This window comes from Gopherus flavomarginatus, chromosome 6 (assembly GCF_025201925.1).
Source record: "Gopherus flavomarginatus isolate rGopFla2 chromosome 6, rGopFla2.mat.asm, whole genome shotgun sequence".
NCBI classification, from domain to species: Eukaryota; Metazoa; Chordata; order Testudines; family Testudinidae; genus Gopherus; species Gopherus flavomarginatus.
Window position 1 is genome coordinate 94,152,257 of NC_066622.1, and position 19,735 is coordinate 94,171,991.

A 19,735-nucleotide genomic window follows, 5' to 3' on the forward strand; every position below is an offset into this window, starting at 1 on the left:
CATGTCAATATAACATAGCATCAGTGGCAGCTAGGGCACATATCTTGGTCCTCAGCCAGCTATCATGTACACTGGAATCTGTAGCATGTTTGCTGGTTGTGTGTGTAGTCAGGTGTGTATTTGTTCTTTTTCAAAAGTAAGCAGTAAGGTATTGCCTGCAGCATACCCTGTCACACAAGTCTCTCTTCCCCCAATACATTTAGGCCTCTTTGGGCAAGGGGGGTGGGTCTTGTAACAAATACCTATGTAATAATCCTGCTCCACATATTCACCCTTGCATAGGTCCTTCATAGAAAACTAGAATTTCACCATTTATCTTTTACATAATTGTCCTTGGCTCTATTTTTTGCATGCACGGAATTGCCCAGTGCAGCCCAATACAAACAGAAGATATTTCTCTTGGAATGATAATAAACTGTTCTCAATATGCTCAGCCTTTAGAGCCAATATTCATACTTGAATGTGAACACTGGCTCTGACCCAAAATCAGGCATGAATACAAATAGCATTTTCTGTGTTCTGCCCTACTTAATATTGTTTTTCACTTTTTCTAAGATAATCTTTCTGCTTTCCATGTTATCTATATTACACGAATAAGACCAATCTCTGGAAAAGGAAATTTTGTTTTGCTGTAAATGTGTTTTCTGCAAACTTTCTGCATTAGTTCAGAAACCTGTTTTAGAAATATCCTGTTACCAGGTTCAAGTAAAAGAAAGAAAGGATTGGTAGTAATAGCTTACGTACATTTTTGGCCAGTCAAGGGATATAAACTTGTTTTTGTTTTACCAGGAAGGTGTTCCATTATTACTATTTAATTATAATAATAATTATTATTATTATTTAAACTACTAAAGAAAACTTCACACTCAAAAGAGGTGAACTCCTTATATAGCCTCCTCAGCCAGCTTTTCTTAATTTATCACCATATATCCAGAGAAAGGATAAGCTGACTAAAAGAACAGACTTACAGAAGTTATATTTACAAGCATGTGAACAAAATGTCAAGTCTCTCTCTCCCTACTCCAGCTTGGGGTGTTGGAATTAAGAAGCTGTGCTCTGATGGGGATGTTTAACAGAGCATCAACCATGGTAAAAGTCATAAAACTATATTACCCATATTGCCATGAAAAACAAAATGTTTGGAAAAAATATGAATTTAAACTTTCTTCCAGTTTTTCACTTTTTGCACATGGGCAGAGACTGAGAATATGAATGAGGAGGCAGAAGACAGAAAGGAAAGAATGGGTACTTTTGAGCCAGCTCTTGGGCTCTATCAGTAGATCACGACTTCTGAAGGTGTGTCTACACTACAATTAAACACCCGTGGCTGACTGTCATAAACAGATGGTTAAGGGTTATTGTCTCTTTTACCTGTAAAGGGTTAAGAAGCTCAGTAAACCTGGCTTTCACCTGACCAGAGGACCAATAGGGGGACAAGATACTTTCAAATCTTAGTGGAAGGAAGTCTTTGTTTGTGCTGTTTGTTGTTCTTCGTTGTTCGCTCTCGGGACTGAGGGGAATGGGACATCATTCCAGGTTCTCCAAATCTTTCTGAATCAGTCTCTCATGTTTCAAAATAGTAAGTAATAGCCAGGCAAGGCGGATTAGTCTTATGTTTGTTTTCTTAACTTGTAAATGTGCCTTTTTGCTGGAAGGATTTTTACCTCTGTTTGCTGTAACTTTGAATCTCAGGCTAGGGGGAGGGGGGTCCCTGTAGTCTGTATGAATCTGAGTACCCTGTAAAGTATTTTCCATCCTGATTTTACAGAGATAATTTTTACTTTTTCTTTCTTTAATTAAAAGCTTTCTTTTTAAGAACCTGATTGATTTTTCCTAGTTTTAGAATCCAAGGGATTGAGTCTAAACTCACCAGGGATTGGTGGCGGGGGTGGGGAAGGAGAGAGAATGGTTAATTTCTCTTTGTTTTAAGATCCAAAGAGTTTGGATCGGTGTGAAGCTTCCCAAGGCAACCCAGGGAGGGGAAAGTCTGGGGGGGGGGGGAAAGGAGGGGGGATGGTTAATTTCTCCTTGTTTTAAGACCCAAGGGGTTTGGGTCTTGGGTTCCCCAGGGAAGGTTTTGGGGGAACAGAAGGTGTGACAGACACAGACTTCTGGCTGGTGGCAGCATACTGGATTTAAGCTAGTAATTAAGCTTAAAAGTGATCATGCAGGTCCCCACTTCTTGAACCCTAAAGTTCAAAGTGGGGAAAAAACCTTGACACTGACCCATGCCTGCCGACTTGGGATCACAGAGCTTGGGCTAAGGGGTTGTTTAATTGTGGCATTCTGAGTCTGGCTGCAGCCCAAGTTTTGTACCCTTTCACCTAGCAGGATCCTAGAGTCCAAGCCTGAACATCTAAACCACAAGTGAACAGCCCTTTAGCCCAAGTCAGCTGGCACGGGCCAGCCATGGGTTTTTAATTGCAGTGTAGACATACCCTGAGAGCAACAAGAAGAAAAGGCGGAGGAACCACAAGGGCCTTAGAGAAGAGGATCTGACTCTCCCATAGAAGACAGGCTGGGTCTTTGTTCTCTTAAATTCTCATGATTTTTCCTGTCCTACTCCTCTTAATAGCCAATTATGCAGGACAGATCCTTTGTTTCATCTACCCACAGGGTGGGGGACGGGAGGGGGGAGCAATAAGAAACCTCAAGAAGCGAGAAGGAAGGGAACCCAAACTTTTCCCACTCCAACAGCTTAGTACTTGCATATAGTACTGTTTTCTCTGGGAAATCCAAATCTTTTAACTTCTTCGGTTTTCTGCATTTCCCCCGTTTCTGAATAGTTTAGTCTCCATCTGTAAGAGGGTCCCTGTCTGTCCGAGAGGAACACCTGTAGAGAAACCTAACTACCTTTGCAGTGAGAGTCACCGTACACACAGTGTAAAATATGGAGGCAGAAAAAGGCAGACAATGGATTAGGAAATTTTCTGCCGAATTTCTCTCTCTGCAAAATAAAAGGGGAGTATTTCCCAGTGTTGCAATGTCATGTTTTTCACTATATACGAGAAAAGTTACATGTGCTATGTAGAAACTTTATCAATGTTGGATTTTTTCTGAGCCTGGAAAGTGTTTGTAAAATAATTTAGTACAAAAACAAAACCACTAGTAACAAGAAAAGTAGCTCCTTTTTATTTGCAGCTACTGTTTAATTAATTGCTATCTTAATGATGACATTTATCTAGATTAAACATTCTTCAGAGGGATCCCCCACATAAAGTGTATGGAAGGCACATAATTCAGGAACTACTGTAATTATGTAAACAGCAATGCTATCTATCTGTTCTGGTGTAGATCCACAATTTATTTTTTATGTTTGAGCAATAGTCTCCATTTGTAGTCTCTGTTTGAGTAACCGCATTACCACCATAGTTTAGAATCACTCCTACTTATTGTAGCTGCAGTGCAGGACAGCCTATGTAATATGAGTCTGTATCTATGAATTCTAAGAATATAAAGATTTTTCCTCTGAGGGTTGTAAATTCTATATCTATTTTTTCACAGTATAATACAGAAAATGCTACTGTTCAAACCTCCTGCATTCTGGGGCCCTAAGGATTTTTTTAATTCAACCTTTTCAGATTTCAATTCAACTACCATGGTTCCCATCAAACAACGTAGCTTACACAAAGAAATGCCTACATGGCATAACGGTAAAAACAATCCAACAGCTAATTTTGTCCCCCACAGGCATTCAAGCATATAGGGGACACGCTGCACGCGGATCTCCTCCTTCCAGGTCCCATGGAGGCCCCTTGCAGGGATTCTCAGAGCATTCTTTCGCCCTTTGGAGGGTTTTTTCCCCCGATAATAAATGATCTGGGGCATTATTAAAACCCATGGACCTAACTGTGCTGGTCTTAGTCCTTACTTGGGTAAAATATCCCTTGCTTTCACCAGGAATGTAGCTTTAATAAGAGAAGAATCAATTCTGCAGTATTAATAAATTATTAATAATTAGTATTTGGCATATGTGCATCAGTTTTATTTTATTTTATGTTGTTGTTTTAATTGAAAGTGCTCCAGAATCGTTAATAATTCATACTCAGAACATCCCTGAGAGGTAAATGTTATTGCCATTTTACTGATAGGAAATTGAAATATAGGCAGGTTAAATGGCTTGTCAACTCGTATTGAGACAGAATTAGAACTCAGGTGTTCCTGGCTCCAGATGCGATACTCAGACCATGTCCCTCTCTTAGAAAAGGAACATACATCCCAAAACATAATAAAGCATTAAAAACATGCATTTTTACTCTGAGTACAAATACAACCTGAAAAAAGGTACTTGATCACAAATTCTACATACAAAGTTAACAATAGTAATCAATGAAAGCAAAAACAATGGGCTGAACAACACTCAACTGTAAATAATTACAAAAATATTAACAGTGCATTACTGTGATTGAACTGAAAGTGCTGTGTTTGTAGCATGCATGGCATTATTGACATCTATCTTTCTTTTCTAGCCTTATGTGCATTCCAGGCTTCTAATGCATGTTAAATGTGCACTGAGAGAAGAACAGATCCCTTGATCTTGTAACAAGAAATTCTATTAATCTTTGGTCTTTACTGTCCTATTTCAACTACAGTAATCTTTCAAACTTGTTAAAAGAGAAAAACCTTAAATGTGTTGCATCAGCTGTACTATTCTTTAAAGATCTAATCGTGAATTAACACAGCCTCAAAGATAATGCATTTCTATTCTACTCATAGAAACCTGTATAGTTCTTTTAATAGAGGAAATATAATTTCTCAATTTTACTTTCAGTTTACTTCAACAGAATAATGTACTTCCCCCAAATCCTTCAAATATACTAAATATACTAAATGCATGTTTGGTCCTTTACATTAATATTCCTGGTGAAAATATACTTGTTGTTCTGCTGCTTGTCATTTATCCTCCCAAAAGAAAAGCCCAAAATTTTTTGGGTAGAGACGATCAATAGATCCCAAACCCATTAAGAATTAAAAAAATCAAAGTATATAAAAGTTTCAAATAAAAATAAAAATATATGTTTGTTATAGTGGGCAAAGAGAATCCCCAGTTAGGTTCTGGGATTGGCATAGTTTATCCAACCTGGTTAATTTCTAGCACTCTCTCTAGCAAAGTGTGCTTTTCCAAATTATTTATTGCTGTCTGTCTATACAGATTATTAGCTACTCTTTTGTTTCAATCTCTTACAAATAGTAAAAAGAGAATAATTGAATAGTTTAATTTGAATTACCCTTTGCTTTCTAATTACAGTTTTAGCCTGAATATTTAGGAGTGAATGAGCGTATACATTGGTTTATGTTCTATATGGGTTACACACGGTGCCTTGTGATGGGAATTTATTGAAAAAGTCATACCTGTGGGCACAAAGTCTCTATGCGATTAGCTGCCATTTGGACAATTTTAATTCCATCTTCATTAGTTGACAGTGAACAAGCAAGATTAGCCACCTTAAAGAAATAAAAAGTATTTTAAGCATGCATTCATTTTCATAAAAATAAATTGCATAGAAATAAATATTGCCCTGCTAAACTGAAAGAAATCTATGCAAGAAGCATTATTTTGATAAGTTAATTTGGCAAAGAACATGTTGGAACAAGAACTCTCTGACTATGAGAAAAAGGAGGTGGGGAAAAAAGGTAGAAATAAAAAATCTTATGAACGTTTCCTGATTAAGGTCCAATGCACAATGGCAACTGAGCACTGGATTTTTCTCCAGAATTAGTGCTGGGGATAACATTTGTCCCCAATGGCATTGGGAAGCTTGAAATTACATGAGGTTTTAGTTAGCTAGCTTGTGGCTGGTTTTATTAGTTCTCAAAGGCTTTTGTTTATGTTGCCGTCCCATTTTTCCTGCTTTCAGATTCCTAAACGTTAAACAACATTACTCTTGATCTGGCACGGTGTGAATAGGTGGAATGCCCTGTTTGACAGACACAGTGGATTGAGTTCTATCTACACAAAGTTTTTGTATTAATGTAACTACTTCAGTGTGGGGGAAGGCTGATTTTTACCAGAATAGTTATGCCAGTAATTCCTAGTGCAGACATGGTTATATCAGTATAAAGGTGTCTTATACCAGTATAGTTTGTTTATTTTACTATTTGGCATAGGACAAATGCAGCCCCCTCTTCCATGAGTGGTTCTCCAGATGGTTCCACTGCCCAAGAGGTGTGGCTGGATGTGAGAGAAGAAGGGGCACACCCATTCCTGCTGTGCATGGCACCACACATATGTGGAGGCTAGGCATGGGGACAGATTGAGCTCTGGGATCTGCATCCACATGGATCCTCCCATTCCCAGCCTCTGGAGGTCAAAAAAGATCCCACATTGGCTATTTCACCCATTAGGCTGCAGTTACTGCCACAAAATGGCTTTCTTTCATATGCATCTGTCCACCATCTACCCTGGCTTCTTCGGCCAGGGGCTGGGCTACGAAATGTGGCCTATGAAACACTTTACATACCCATAATAAACATAACCCTTTAGAATATAGTAATATTTTACAGTTACACAGTGCTTTACATATTGCACATGATGTAAAAATATTAACAATTTCATCCTCATTTACCAACTTCCTGGGATGTTATTTCTATAGAAGATGAGTAAATTAATCATGTTCCATTTCCAGCGGCTATTACCATAATTTTACAGTTAAAAAAATTAAACAAAAGTTAATTAATTTGTCCAAGGTCACATAAACAGTCTTGCCAGTCTAGTCATTCAAAAATCATCAATAAGGCTCCCAAAATAATGAGATTGGTTTAAAAATCATGATTTTTAAAAAATAATAATTGTTGGGTTCTTTTCATTTGCCTTTGGGTTTCTAAGTTTTTAAGGATCATAGTTTCAAGCTTCCTTCCACAATGAGATCTAGAAACTTAATATTTAAAAAAAATTAATCTGAGACATTAAGAAAAACACCTCAAATCACAAGACTTGCAAATCACAAGAGTTGGCAACAATGCTAAGAGTTAGTGTAATAACTGCAGGGCCGGCTCCAGGATCTAGCGTGCCAAGCGCGTGCTTGGGGCGGCATGCCGCGGGGGGCGCTCTGCCAGTTGCCGGGAGGGCAGCAGGCAGCTCCGGTTGGACCTCCCGCAGGCATCCCTGCAGAGGGTCCGCTGGTCCCACGGCTCCGGTGGAGCATCTGCAGGCACACCTGTGAGAGGTCCACTGGAGCTGCAGGACCGGCGAGCGGCAGAGTGTCCCCCGCAGCGTGCTGCCGTGCTTAGGGTGGCGAAATGGCTAGAGCCAGCCCTGAATAACTGGAGTTGTAATTCCTGCATTCCAGTCTCATCCTCAGTGTACTATACAGGGCTGCCATTTAGATAAGATATACTGTACAGAATGCACAATCGCTAAAAAGTTTCTATGAAAACATCATGGATAGTTCTTTGAAAACATCTGCTCAATGTGCAGCTGGAGTCAAAAAAGCTAACAGAATGTTAGGAACCATTAGGAAAGAGATAGATAATAAGACAGAAAATATCATAATGCCACTATATAAATCCACAGTATGCCCACACCTTGAATACTGCAAGCAGTTATGGTCACCCCATCTCAAAAAAGTTATATTATAACTGGAAAAAGTACAGAGAAGGGCAACAAAAATGTTTAGCATTTGGAACAGCTTCCATATGAAGAGAGAATTAAAAAACTGGAACTGTTCATCTCAGAAAAGAGATAACTAATGGGGGATATGATAGCAATCTACAAAATAATGGAATCGTGAAGACAGTGAATAAGGAAGTGTTATTTACCCCTTCACATAACCCAAGAACCAATTAAATTAATAGGCAGCAGATTTAAAAGAAAAAAAAGGAAGTACTTCTTCACACCTTGCATAACCTGCGGAACTTCTTGTCAGGGGAAATTGTAAAGGCCAAAAGTATAACTGGCTTAAAAAAAGAATTAGATAAGTTCATGGAGGACAGGTCTATCAATGGCTATTAGCCAAGATGGTCAGGGAAGCAACATTATACTCTGGGTGTTCCTAAACCTCTGACTGCCAGATGCTGGGACTGGACAACAGGGGATGGATTGCCCTTTTTGTTCATTCCATCTGAAGCATTTGGCACCAGCCCCTGCCAGAAGACAGGATACTGGGCCTGATGAACCATTGGTCTGACTCAGTATCACCATTCTTATGTGCTTAGGTATAGCTAGCATCATAAAAATTTGTAGACACTTCATTAATTCTAAAAAAGGTCTCACTTCAAAAAGTTGTTTTCCCTTGTTGGTTTGAAGTCAGGATTCCTTTGCAGTTGTCTGACAACCAGTAAGTGTAATTATATACTGTTTTTTTAAAATAATTGACTTTTTGTTTGCCACACACTACTATACTAGTGCTAGTGTAACCACTTTTCTAGTATATTACATTCACTTGCACTGCATTAATATACCTTTGCATATGAAGAAACATTCAAAAAGGTTAAGTGCAAAAATTATAGATCTTTTCCTAAAGCAGCAAAACAAAAATACAATAAAAAAAACAATGAAATTTTCTTTCAAATAAAATAAATCCTCTTAGCATCATTTCTTCTCTGCTACATGGTCCCACTTGTTTCCAGTTTCATTTCATAGTCTACAGGAAAGTTAAAAAAACTATGTTTAATATAGGATCCATCATCAACACATGTATGGTGGAGAAATCCTCACAACATTTAAAGCTGCAAGCCTCAAGCCCCAAACCTCAATTCCCTGGCACAGCCAAGGACTGCACAATGTGAGTCTGGATGGGAGGTGCAAAAGTATCTTCAAGTAAGTTTTTGCCCCCTTCCCCAATTTGGGGGCATCAGTGCTGTCCGGGAATAAATTTGATCAGCCTGAAAGCTGACTCAATCTGTGCCAGTGAGCAGCAGCCATTATAGACCATAACAGCAGCTAAGAATCAGTCAAGCATATGTTACCATGGCCATACTCATCTCGCTATGCAAAAGGACAGAAATGAATGTCTGGCCTTCCTGTAGAAGTCACTGTGCTTCCTCTGGGCCCAACGATCCTGATAAACATTCTTATAATTTGGTATGAGAATGACCTCTAGATTCAGAAAGATTCTATATTATCTGGAATTCAGGTACTAACACATTTTAACATCATATTTGACATAGAATATTTTATGGTCATGTGCTTCCTTTGTTGGCTCTTCAGTTACAACAAGCATTTCCCTTGAGTTGGGCGAATTCATAACAGCATCCATAACGATGGTAAAGCACAAATAAGGAATAAGGAGCAAGGAACTATATAGGATTGTGTTCCACTAGGAACAGAAAAATATGACTGTTTCGCATGTGGAAAAGGATAAACTTCACAGGACAAGAACATATTTTGCAAAAGTCTAAGAGAGTATTTCACAGCCAAAGTTATTTAAAACCAATCAAGTACTAGAAAAAATAGTTGTGTTCCTTCAGAGATCAATTATACTATTCCCTTACAACTTTTCTGCTAGGTAATTGTGATTCCTGTCAATAGAGCTATACCAAAGGTAAATTTGGCACTTCATCATTCATTTTGACTAACACTAGGAAATCTATTATATTTCTTTTTAGCAAAATGGGTAGAAATGTCTATGACTCTTACCTGGGAAACACGTCAGTGTGTACAAAACAAGTAAAACTATCTCACTGCAGCTTGCCAGTTTCTACTGAATGTGACTAGATTAACAGCAGCACTCCACACTACAAAACAAGGAGTCAAGCCTCTGGTGATTCTTTATCATTGGATACTAGCTTCAACCATCAACACACTGGCCCCCAGAGAGTCCATCCCTCTCTCCCTTTGATCCACAGAGATCTCCTTGTCTGTTTTTTTTTTTTTTTTTTTGACACCCCACATCACATGAAGAGAGAGACTTGGGAGCCAATGGTAGAAAACAAAGGCTGAAACAGGCAGATTGAAGTATCAAGAATTTAGCCAAGCCTATGGTGAGGCTGTAATATAGGTCAAGAAAACCTTCCAGTCAGCCTCTGTTGATACTGTAAATTTTGCTCCAAGAAGCTAACCAGGGGGTAAACTACTTCATCTGTCCTGAGTGCCTATAGCTCATAGAAGAACTAAGCACCAAGGACTGTGAACAACTATCATCTTCCTTCCCACACACATGCATGAAGGTTTCTCAGGCAGCATGGATCCACTCCTACTATACACGCTAATAAATGCTTGCTTTCCCTGAGTTCGATACGTTCTTTAGCAGAAGAAGAGAGAGAATTAATCATATGTGACAGATATTAGTCACATCACTTCATGCTCTGCTAGAGGCATTCAGATACTATGGTGATGAGGGCAGTATAAGCACATAGAATAGAATAGAGCAATATTACCCATAGGTATCACCTGATCCCTAAATCTGACTGATTTTTAGAATATAAAGGAACTAATAAATAATATTCTTCAATGTTCAGTCTCAGTGAACAAAATGATGCATTAATACATATTTATTTTATATTTGTTTCCTGAAATAAAGCTCCTTATGTGCACTTGAATCTGCTGTTTCATACGCACCACTGATTTAAAACCAGACTTCTATATTTCCTGCTTTTTTGTCACTTTATAATTCAATGAGCCACCAATTTCTCCATGCTAGAAATGGTTCAAAAAGGAGCAGAAAGAGCTATCTGATTAAAATATATACCAGTTAAGGTGAAGCAATTTTACAGCATGTGTGTGAGAAAGTCTCACACACACGGAACAACAAAATGAGCCTGTGACTGAGCATGCACGTGAAGAAAGGATGAACTAGAAGAGAAACATAGAATATCAGGGTTGGAAGGGACCTCAGGAGATCATTTAGTCCAGCCCCCAGCAGGACCAATCACCAGACAGATTTTTGCCCCAGATCCCTAAATGGCCCCCTCAAGGATTGAACTCACAATCCTGGGTTTAGCAGGCCAATGCGCAAACCTCTGAGCTCCTGCAAAGTTCATCTGCCTTATTCACTTTGCAGATGACTGAACTTTAAAGGCAATGCTACTTCCTTCACCAGTGCGGTCACCAAACTCAGCAAGGCTTGGTGGGTAGCTGGCTGTTTTCAAGTTTTACTTTCACTTAAATTGCTGATTTGAGAGCACTTGAACTGTTCTCAGTTTAGCTTTTTTAAGCACCAAGCTCTGAGACTGCAATCCCATTACTCCCTCTTGACTCGCTCTCTAACTAATATGTAATTAAACTGTAAGTGTAAAACACATATTTTAAAGTTGTTCTCTTGCAATAGCTAATCTATAAAAAACAAAATAAAACAAAAACAGAGTGGACATGTTGGATATGATTTTAATCAGAATAATGCTGTTCTTGCTGTTTTATGGACCATCAGCTATATAAAATGTAATAAACAAATCAATAGTTTAAGCAGAACAACGAAATGTGCACTGAATAAACAATAGGCACTAATACAATTTTTGTATTGTTTTGTACAAAATGGATTGCGCTTAAGAACAAAAATCATTACATTTTATATCATGACTGACTGAAAGATGGAAAAATCACACAATCAAAATATAAATACATCATAAACCTAATATCTGTGACTACAGATTCATTAACTATATCATTAAAAAAGGGGGAAGAGCGTTTGCCCTTGTCTTCTGATTTAACACTTTATACTTGTTATTCATCCCAAAGTCATTCAGACTCTCCATACAGAGTGGGGATGACATGTAATCACACATTGGCCCTATCCAGCCCATATTAGACTCTGGATAAAATTCTGGCTCCAGTGAAGTCAATAAGAGTTTTGCCATTAACTTCAATGGAGACTCAGGCTTTTATCTTGTCAGGTACAGAAGCTCCAGAAGGCTGCTTATATTGGCTTCACACTGGCCTAGCGTACGATGAGAAAGTCCACCTCATGCTCAAGGATAGGGAAAATCAAACTTAGTCATTGCACAGTGGGTGGAAACAGTACTGTTTGGAACAACGGACAGTTTATGTAAATATGCTCCAAGTCCCCTAAGGAGCCCTCATAGTAAGGTTTTTGGGGTTTTTTGCTCTCTGCCACTAAACCTGTGCTGGGAACATGAATTATGACAATCCTTATGACTCAGTAATCCTCTTTGTGTATGCCTACACTATGAGCAGAGATGTAATTACTAGCTCAAGTAGACATTCTCACACTAGCTCTCATCTGAGCTATTATTATATCAAAAGAGAGTTTTGCAAATTACTGCAATAGGACCAGGATTTAGCCCCACATAATTCCTTTCCCTCCTTAAAGTTAACATCCTTCAATTATCTGCAGACACTTATCAAGTCCTCAGTTGTCTCTCAGACTACATTTGCTGCTTTTAAACTTTCCACATACAGTAAGACAATCCTTTCAGGCTTCTGATAATTTTTGTTGATTTCTTTAAAACCAAGGACAAAGCAAAAGAAACAAAGTATTTTCCATAGACATTTACTGAATGTTTAGTGAATTTGCTTTGATACTTTTGAATTTGCTTTCCACAAACATTCAAGGGATCAAGTGTTGTCCGAACAAGTGAGATGAAACAAGAGGAGATAGCTCAGTGGTTTGAGCATTGGCCTGCTAAACCCAGGGTTGTAAGTTCAATCCTTGAGAGAGCCATTTAGGGAACTGGGGGTGAAAATCTGTCTGGGGATTGGTCCTGCTTTGAGTAGGGGGTTGGACCTAGATGACCTCCTTCCGTCCCTGATATTCCAAGAATCATTTTGACTTTGATTCATTGAAATTGACAAGTTCTCGTGAAGCATTTTAATTTTGACAAAATGGTATTTTCCAGTAGAAAACTGTTGTTAAAACAATTTCAACAAGCTTCAACCCCAAATACACTTACCTTCCAACTTGATATCATTGTTGCTTATCATAACCCTTTGTTTATGGTCCTTTGGCCAATTTTCAGTCCACATTACATTATTCCTAGTCAAGGAAATTTTAATTAAGTTTCCAAGTACGATTTGATGAGATAGCATCAAGTGCTTTACTAAAATCCATATATAATGCATCTACTGCACTCCCTTCATCCATTAATTTTGTAATTCTATCTAAAAAACAATCAGGTTTGTCTGGCAAGATTTATTGTTAATAAATCCATTCTGCTTATATCTCATGGTTCCATTATCCTCTAGATATTTAGTTATTTTTTCTGTAAATATTTCTTCCATTTGTTTAGAGATGCTGATTGTCACAGTCACTTTTATTTCCTTTTTTTCCCCAAAGCACTACTGCTTGCTTTTTTTCTATCATTTCTGTACTTACCAATTCTCTATGATTTTTCAAATACAATTATCAGTGGTACTACAAATCAGATAACTAATTAATTCCTTTCATGCCCTATGCTATATGCCATCCAAATAGGCAGATCTGAATGTGTTCAAATGTTCCAAATATTCCCCATGCCCACTATCATCAAAGAAAAGTTGAAACCCCATGAAAAACATTGAAAAGTATTAAATTTTGGAGTGAATCTGCTTTTGGCCTGTGATATTTTACAGTAGATCAACACTAATCCACACTTCACTATTTCTCATACCCATACTTCATACACAAAAGAAGGCCATCTCTCCTCAGCAAAGATTAAGGGCTGGGGTCTTCAGCTGATGTAAATCAGCATAGCTCCATTGTTATCAATGGAGCTATGCTACTAGTGTGTACCATTGGTGTCAATGAAGTAAACACCAGATGGTAATCTGGCCCTTAATTTCAGAAAGCTGCAGTGAGCTCTCATATTGTTAACATGTTCTGGTCTCTACCTCTCCTCTGACAACACATAATTGCTTAAAATTGATATTGCCATTTTCTCTGTATTGTGGATACACAAGACCTCTCTCCACAGGGCAGGAAAGCTAGAGAGAGAGAGAATATTCTATTTGATTCATCTTCTTATGGTGTGCCTATTTACCATGTGCCTAAAACAGCTGAGAACGACGCCAACATCTGGTATGTGTTTGCCATTTCTGCCTCCACTTCACCAAACACTTGCACTAAACCCTTGGAAACCCAAAAGCATAGCCTTCATATGGAAGGGCTTGTGTGACTTCCAAGAGATGGAAAGGTATCATTTCCTACTTTCTACTAATGTTGAGCCCTCTATACCATTTTTGCTACTTTTTGTCCATCTTTGACCTGTGCAGCAAAGAGGAGTGCCTGGCTTGCAGAGAATGTCAAGTTTGCAATTTAAATATGCTCTCAAATAAAAGATCACATCAGTCAGCAGCAAACTTATTTACTGTGTTGTTTTCTTCAAAAACAGAATAATTTAAGATCGAACTGCCATAACATAATTTCCAAGACAGACTATTAAGGTGAACTATTTATTCTGTGCCAAAGCCACACAGAATAACTATGCTGAGTAACTAGAACAGAGATCATCATTACTTTTTTATAATAAAAGCTCTAGACAACTTACCAAATTTATTAACATTTACCTGAAGTAGATTCAATATTTTTACCCTTGTAATGAAAACAAAAACAATAAGAGGTATTTCTAGATGGGAGGAGGGAGGTAAGAAAATGTGATGTGCTCTACCAGATGTAAAGGTGCCTGGCAAAACAGCAATATTCTGCATTATTGCTCCAGAGATGAAAATGTTTTAAAATATATGCTAGGGATATTATTATTTCTAAGTAACAAGTTTTTCACTCCTTGCAGTTATTCAATAAACAGAGAATACCTACAACAGACCAGGTGATATATTAATTTTGATTAGAGCCACAAAAATCTAAAAGAATAAGTTTAATATTAGTAAAATTATGTTTCCCTATTCAGAAGCAGAAGCCATTTGAGGCTATAAAGTGAATTTACAAAGCATGTACATTTAGGTAATAAGTATATAAACATATCTCATAAAAGTTAAAAAAACATGTATTTTAAATTTTACTTTGAAACCAACACTCACGTCAACTCACATTCTATTTGTTAGATATTATTGGCACAAACTCCTAATACAGCCTAGTATGATTGCTACAGGAGAGGTGCATTTTCCTGCACACAAATATTAGGCTCCCACCTTTCAGAAACTTCACTGGATTTTTTTCACAAGAAAAATCAATCAGAAAATTACACTGCACATCGATAGACAGAAACCAGTTGTGTCATCATCTGCAGCTGTATCTGAAACCCAGCCAAAATGTTTGGTATTTGGCACACCTCCCTCTTTTCAATTTGTTACAATACACTTAACTTATCACTGTTGCTCAGTATACTATAACTACAGTACAAGCTACTTACCAGTGTGTACCACAGACATTCAAGCATGGTCTTTACAAGAAATGTTTTCAAATTCTATGATTTTGACTTCCTGTCAGTCATTTCTTAAAATGTATATGATAAACAAAACTACCAGAATTTAGAAAACCTAACATCATGAAGTTTGTCCTGTATACACATCCTGAAAACACAATATGCTGGATATAAATTTTGTTAATTTAACAACCCACTAACTCAGTGACTGTGGCTTGGGAGGGAGGAGGACAGCTCCTTTCAGGGTCAGGGTACTGCTGTTCCATGTGCCGTACAAACAATAAAAGACGGTCCCTGACTTGAAGAGCTTACAATTAATCGGGCTCTGTTTTCTCTGATCGCCAGCAGAGACTAACTTCAAAGCCCAAATACGTCTGTACAGTGAAATACTTTTGTTTAATATGGTTGGCATTGCAGCACCAAATCATTTGGGTTGGAAGGGAACTGTAGTCAATTATCTAGGCCAAGGGTTCTCAAACTGTGGACTCTGGCTCCCAGGGGTCAGATGGCTGCAGGAGAGACAGTAAGTGGCAGACTTTCTGGTGAGTTTCCTGCATCAGCTGTGCATGAGGGCAGCTTGGGCTGCTCAAATAGTGGAGGGTAAATACAACAGCAAAGTATTACTTAGTTTCTTGCAATGCCACAGGTACCATGGATGACTTGTGATTAATGCACAGGACTGGGACTCAGGAGATCTGGATTGCTGGCGCTGACATGGACTGTATGTAACCTTAGACAAATCATTTAATAGTTCTAGTGGATCAGTTCCTGATCTGTAAAATGGAGATATTAAAACACCCTTTCTCCCACTGTTTGTCTGCTTTTTATATGTTGATTATAAATTATTTGTAGCAGAGATTACCTATTATTACATGCATGTACAGTACCTGATATAATAGGGCTTTGATTTCAGTTGGGACCTCCATTTGCTTCTGTAATACAAAAGCCTACATTGCAACTGGGGAGTGAGGCTGCAGCATGTGTAGCCATACACTACCTAGCTTTGACTGAGCTAACTTTATAAAAATAGCTATAGCAGCAGAGGTAGCAGCTTGGGCTAGCTGCTCAAGTATAAGCACAGCTGGGATCTTGAGTACATACAAAGCACCTAACTCATGCTGCCGACCTGTGCTGCTGCAGTTTCACTGCTATTCAGCCATTCCTTCTGACGGTTGGTTTAGGAACTCCCATTGCATTCACTGTAGATTTACAGGCCACACATCACATCTGTGTTAGACCCAGGATTCGAATCTAGCTTCTCCTGTGTCTACACCTGATCAAGACGACAATGCTCCCAAACCTAGTAACTGGGTTTCTGCATTGAGTTCTCTCATGACAACTCTAGACTACAAACAGCACAAACCTAATAGTGAGTGATAGATAAGAAGTAACAAGCTTATTGCCTCCCAAAGCTTGTGCTACAGATTACATGCTATATGGAATCTGTGGGGCCTATACAGTATGGCATCCAGATGGATGCATCTGCTTTACTATTCTTCCTGCTACCTGTCAAAATTTATTTGCACAAAACTGACACAGCTGATGCTCACACTCATGTAAAATTAATGGTCTGACAACTGATTTGTATGTTTGTTGGTTGTGAATTGAACTATATTTCTTACATATCTTCCCAAGTCAACAAATTAAAGTGACAACAAACTGAAAGATTTTCAGGGCCTGGACAATTTTGATGGAAGAATTAAGAGATTTAATTTCTTTTTTTAATATTTGCAATTACTGTATTTGGCATACCCCTGGAAGATAGGCCCATTTTTCAAATCTATATAAGTAAAGGCAGTGGGCCATGTGCTGGGTATCCCTGTGAGGACAATCAATATTATCCTTGTGTTACTGACGGGCAAACAGAGATAGGTGAAACAAGTTGACCGAGGGGTACTGTGAATTAGGCATTGGCCTTTTAGATAACTTCGGCCTAGATTTTCAGACTTGATTGTCAAATTACGCATCAATATATGTGACCTGATATTCAGCAATACTCTGCACCCAAAAACAAATACAGAACTCAAAAAAGCCTGAAAATATTCTACACAAACAAGTCAAAACAAATCACGAGGGAAAAGATTAATCATGAGAAGCTGTAGTCCAAAAGCAATTTTGTCCGAAAGAGTTATGAACAGCTGAAAAAGTGAAAAAAGGGGCTTATAATTTGCTTTTCAATCTTAACTACAGTGATCGACACTGCTTTGGCTATAAATCATATACACAAAACATGCTGTGTAGAGTATATGGTTCTGTCTATTGAAAAATGTGGGTTTGCATTCCCAGGGCTCCAGATTGGTACATTATATGCAGTGATTTGAAGTTAGTCCCTGCATAGTCTTTGCTTCTGCTTTTTTGTTACAGCTTATCGCTGATGCATATGTCTTATACAATATGTTCATCATGTTCTTTTTGCTTCTATTCTTAAACAATTTTCATATACATGAGGATTTTTGTAAAGACAGTATGTGGCAATACATTTTATTAATATATTAAAAGGTCAGGCGAACCAGCAAAGTTACTAATAGATAATAATTCTCCATTTTTTTTAAGGAAAAGGCTGCATTGATATATAAAAAACTTCTATTCATCAGTGTGTTATGTGTATTTATGAATACTATGTGCATTTTTACAGGCTTAATAAAATATATGTAGACAGGATTATTTGGTTTAGAGTGGAAAACTGTATTTCTTTGAATTGAAAAAACTGACCTCCAGTGGGCAATAAAGTAATATCACAGTGTTGCTTGTTTTTCAACTCATTTTCTACAGTAAAACTCAACTTCATCCAAGATTTTATATATATGAAGTACTGAGCCATTTTAGGATTCGTAAGCCTGAAAGTTATATCATTGCAATTTGCATTATAATTTGCTATTTTCATAGGCCTGAGATTAGAAAAATTTGCTTCAAAACATATTGAATACAGATGGTATTTACCCTTTCTCTCTCTCTCTCTAAAACCTTGGTTTCTTCTTCGAGTGATTGCTCATATCCATTCCAGTTAGGTGTGCGCGCCGCGCGTGCACATTCGTCGGAAAACTTTTACCCTAGCAACTTGGTGGGCCGGCAGGTCGCCCCCTAGAGTGGCGCCATCATGGCGCTTGATATATATCCCTGCCGGCCCACCCGCTCCTCAGTTCCTTCTTACCACCCGTGTCGGTCGTTGGAACAGTGGAGCGCGGCTTAGCTGACCTCCACTTTCCTAGCTACTCGTAGTTCTCGTATATAGTTATACAGTTATAATCCTTTTATATATATATTTGTATAGTTATACGTTTTTTCTCTGCTAACATAGTTAGTTTGATAATTGTTAGCGGGGTTCAGGAAGTAGCCCCTCCCATGAACCCGGTGCCGGAGCCCATGCACGGCTCACCGGGTTTTAAAATGGGCTCGGCCTGCCAGAAGCCGATGCCGAAGGGAGATCCACACGACTCCTGTTTGAAGTGCCTCAGGGAATCACTTGACAGCTAAGTACCCCATTTGCAAGGCTTTTAAGCCGAGAACAAAAAGGAGCGGGGCTTTCACTTACCCCTCCACCTTGGGCGCCGAGCGATAATCAAGCGGCTGGCAGAAGCGCCTCCTCGGCACCGGACCCCGCCGGTACTGCCAAGGCCTTTCGGCACCGGCCGTCGCCGGCACCGAAGTCGACTCGGCACCGCTCCCTTCCTCCGAGGTTGAGAGAGCCTACAATTCCTGCTGGTGCCTGACGGCTCCCCAGCACGCGCCGTGGTAGAGCCCCCTGCTCCTGCTGCTTCCGTGCCACCTGCATCGCAGCCAGAGAGCTCGCCTAAGTCGGATGGCCCGGCACCGACACCTGCAGAGGCACCGATGACATCGGCACCGTCGATTCCAGTCCCCCAGGGCCATTGAATCCGGTGCCTGACAGCTCCCCGGCACGCGCCGTGGTAGAGCTTACTGCTCCTGCTGCTTCCGTGCCAACTGCACCGCAGCCAGAGAGCTCGTCTAAGTCGGATCGCCCGGCACCGAAACCTGCTGAGGCACCAACGACGTCGGCACCGTCGATCCCGGTCCCACAAGGGCCATAGAATCCGGTGCCTGACGGCTCCCCGGCACGCGCCGTGGTTGAGCTACTGCTCCTGCTGCTTCCGTGCCAACGGCACCGCAGCCAGAGAGCTCGTCTAAGTCGGGTCGCCTGGCACCAACACCTGCTGCGGCACCAACGACGTCGGCACCGTCGATCCCGGTCCACAAGGACCGTAGAATCCGGTGCCTGACGGCTCCCCGGCACGCACCGTGGTTGAGCTACTGCTCCTGCTGCTTCCGTGCCAACGGCGCCGCAGCCAGAGAGCTCGTCTAAGTCGGATTGCCCGGCACCGACACCTCTGAGGCACCGACAACGTCGGCACCGTCGATTCCAGTCCCACAAGGGCCGTGGAATCCGGTGCCTGACGGCTCCCCGGCGCGCGCCGTGGTTGAGCTTATTGCTCCTGCTGCTTCCGTGCCGACGGCACCGCAGCCAGACAGCTCATCTAACTCGGATCGCCCGGCACCGACGCCTACCGAAGCTCTGACGACCTCG

General features: G+C 39.8%; 1 protein-coding gene across 8 annotated transcripts in view; it reads right to left on the reverse strand.

Annotated features, from left to right (window-relative positions):
* Positions 1 to 19,735, reverse strand: part of CTNNA3 (catenin alpha 3) — a 941,808-nt gene that overhangs the window by 298,762 nt on the left and 623,311 nt on the right. For all 8 annotated transcript variants that reach the window (XR_007775063.1, XR_007775060.1, XR_007775061.1 and 5 more), the window contains one exon: positions 5,353 to 5,445. Coding sequence is in view for 3 of the 8 variants with exons in the window: in XM_050958306.1 (XP_050814263.1) it covers positions 5,353 to 5,445 (93 nt within the window). In the remaining 5 variants the exon portion in view is untranslated. The remainder of the gene's footprint in view (positions 1 to 5,352; positions 5,446 to 19,735) is intronic.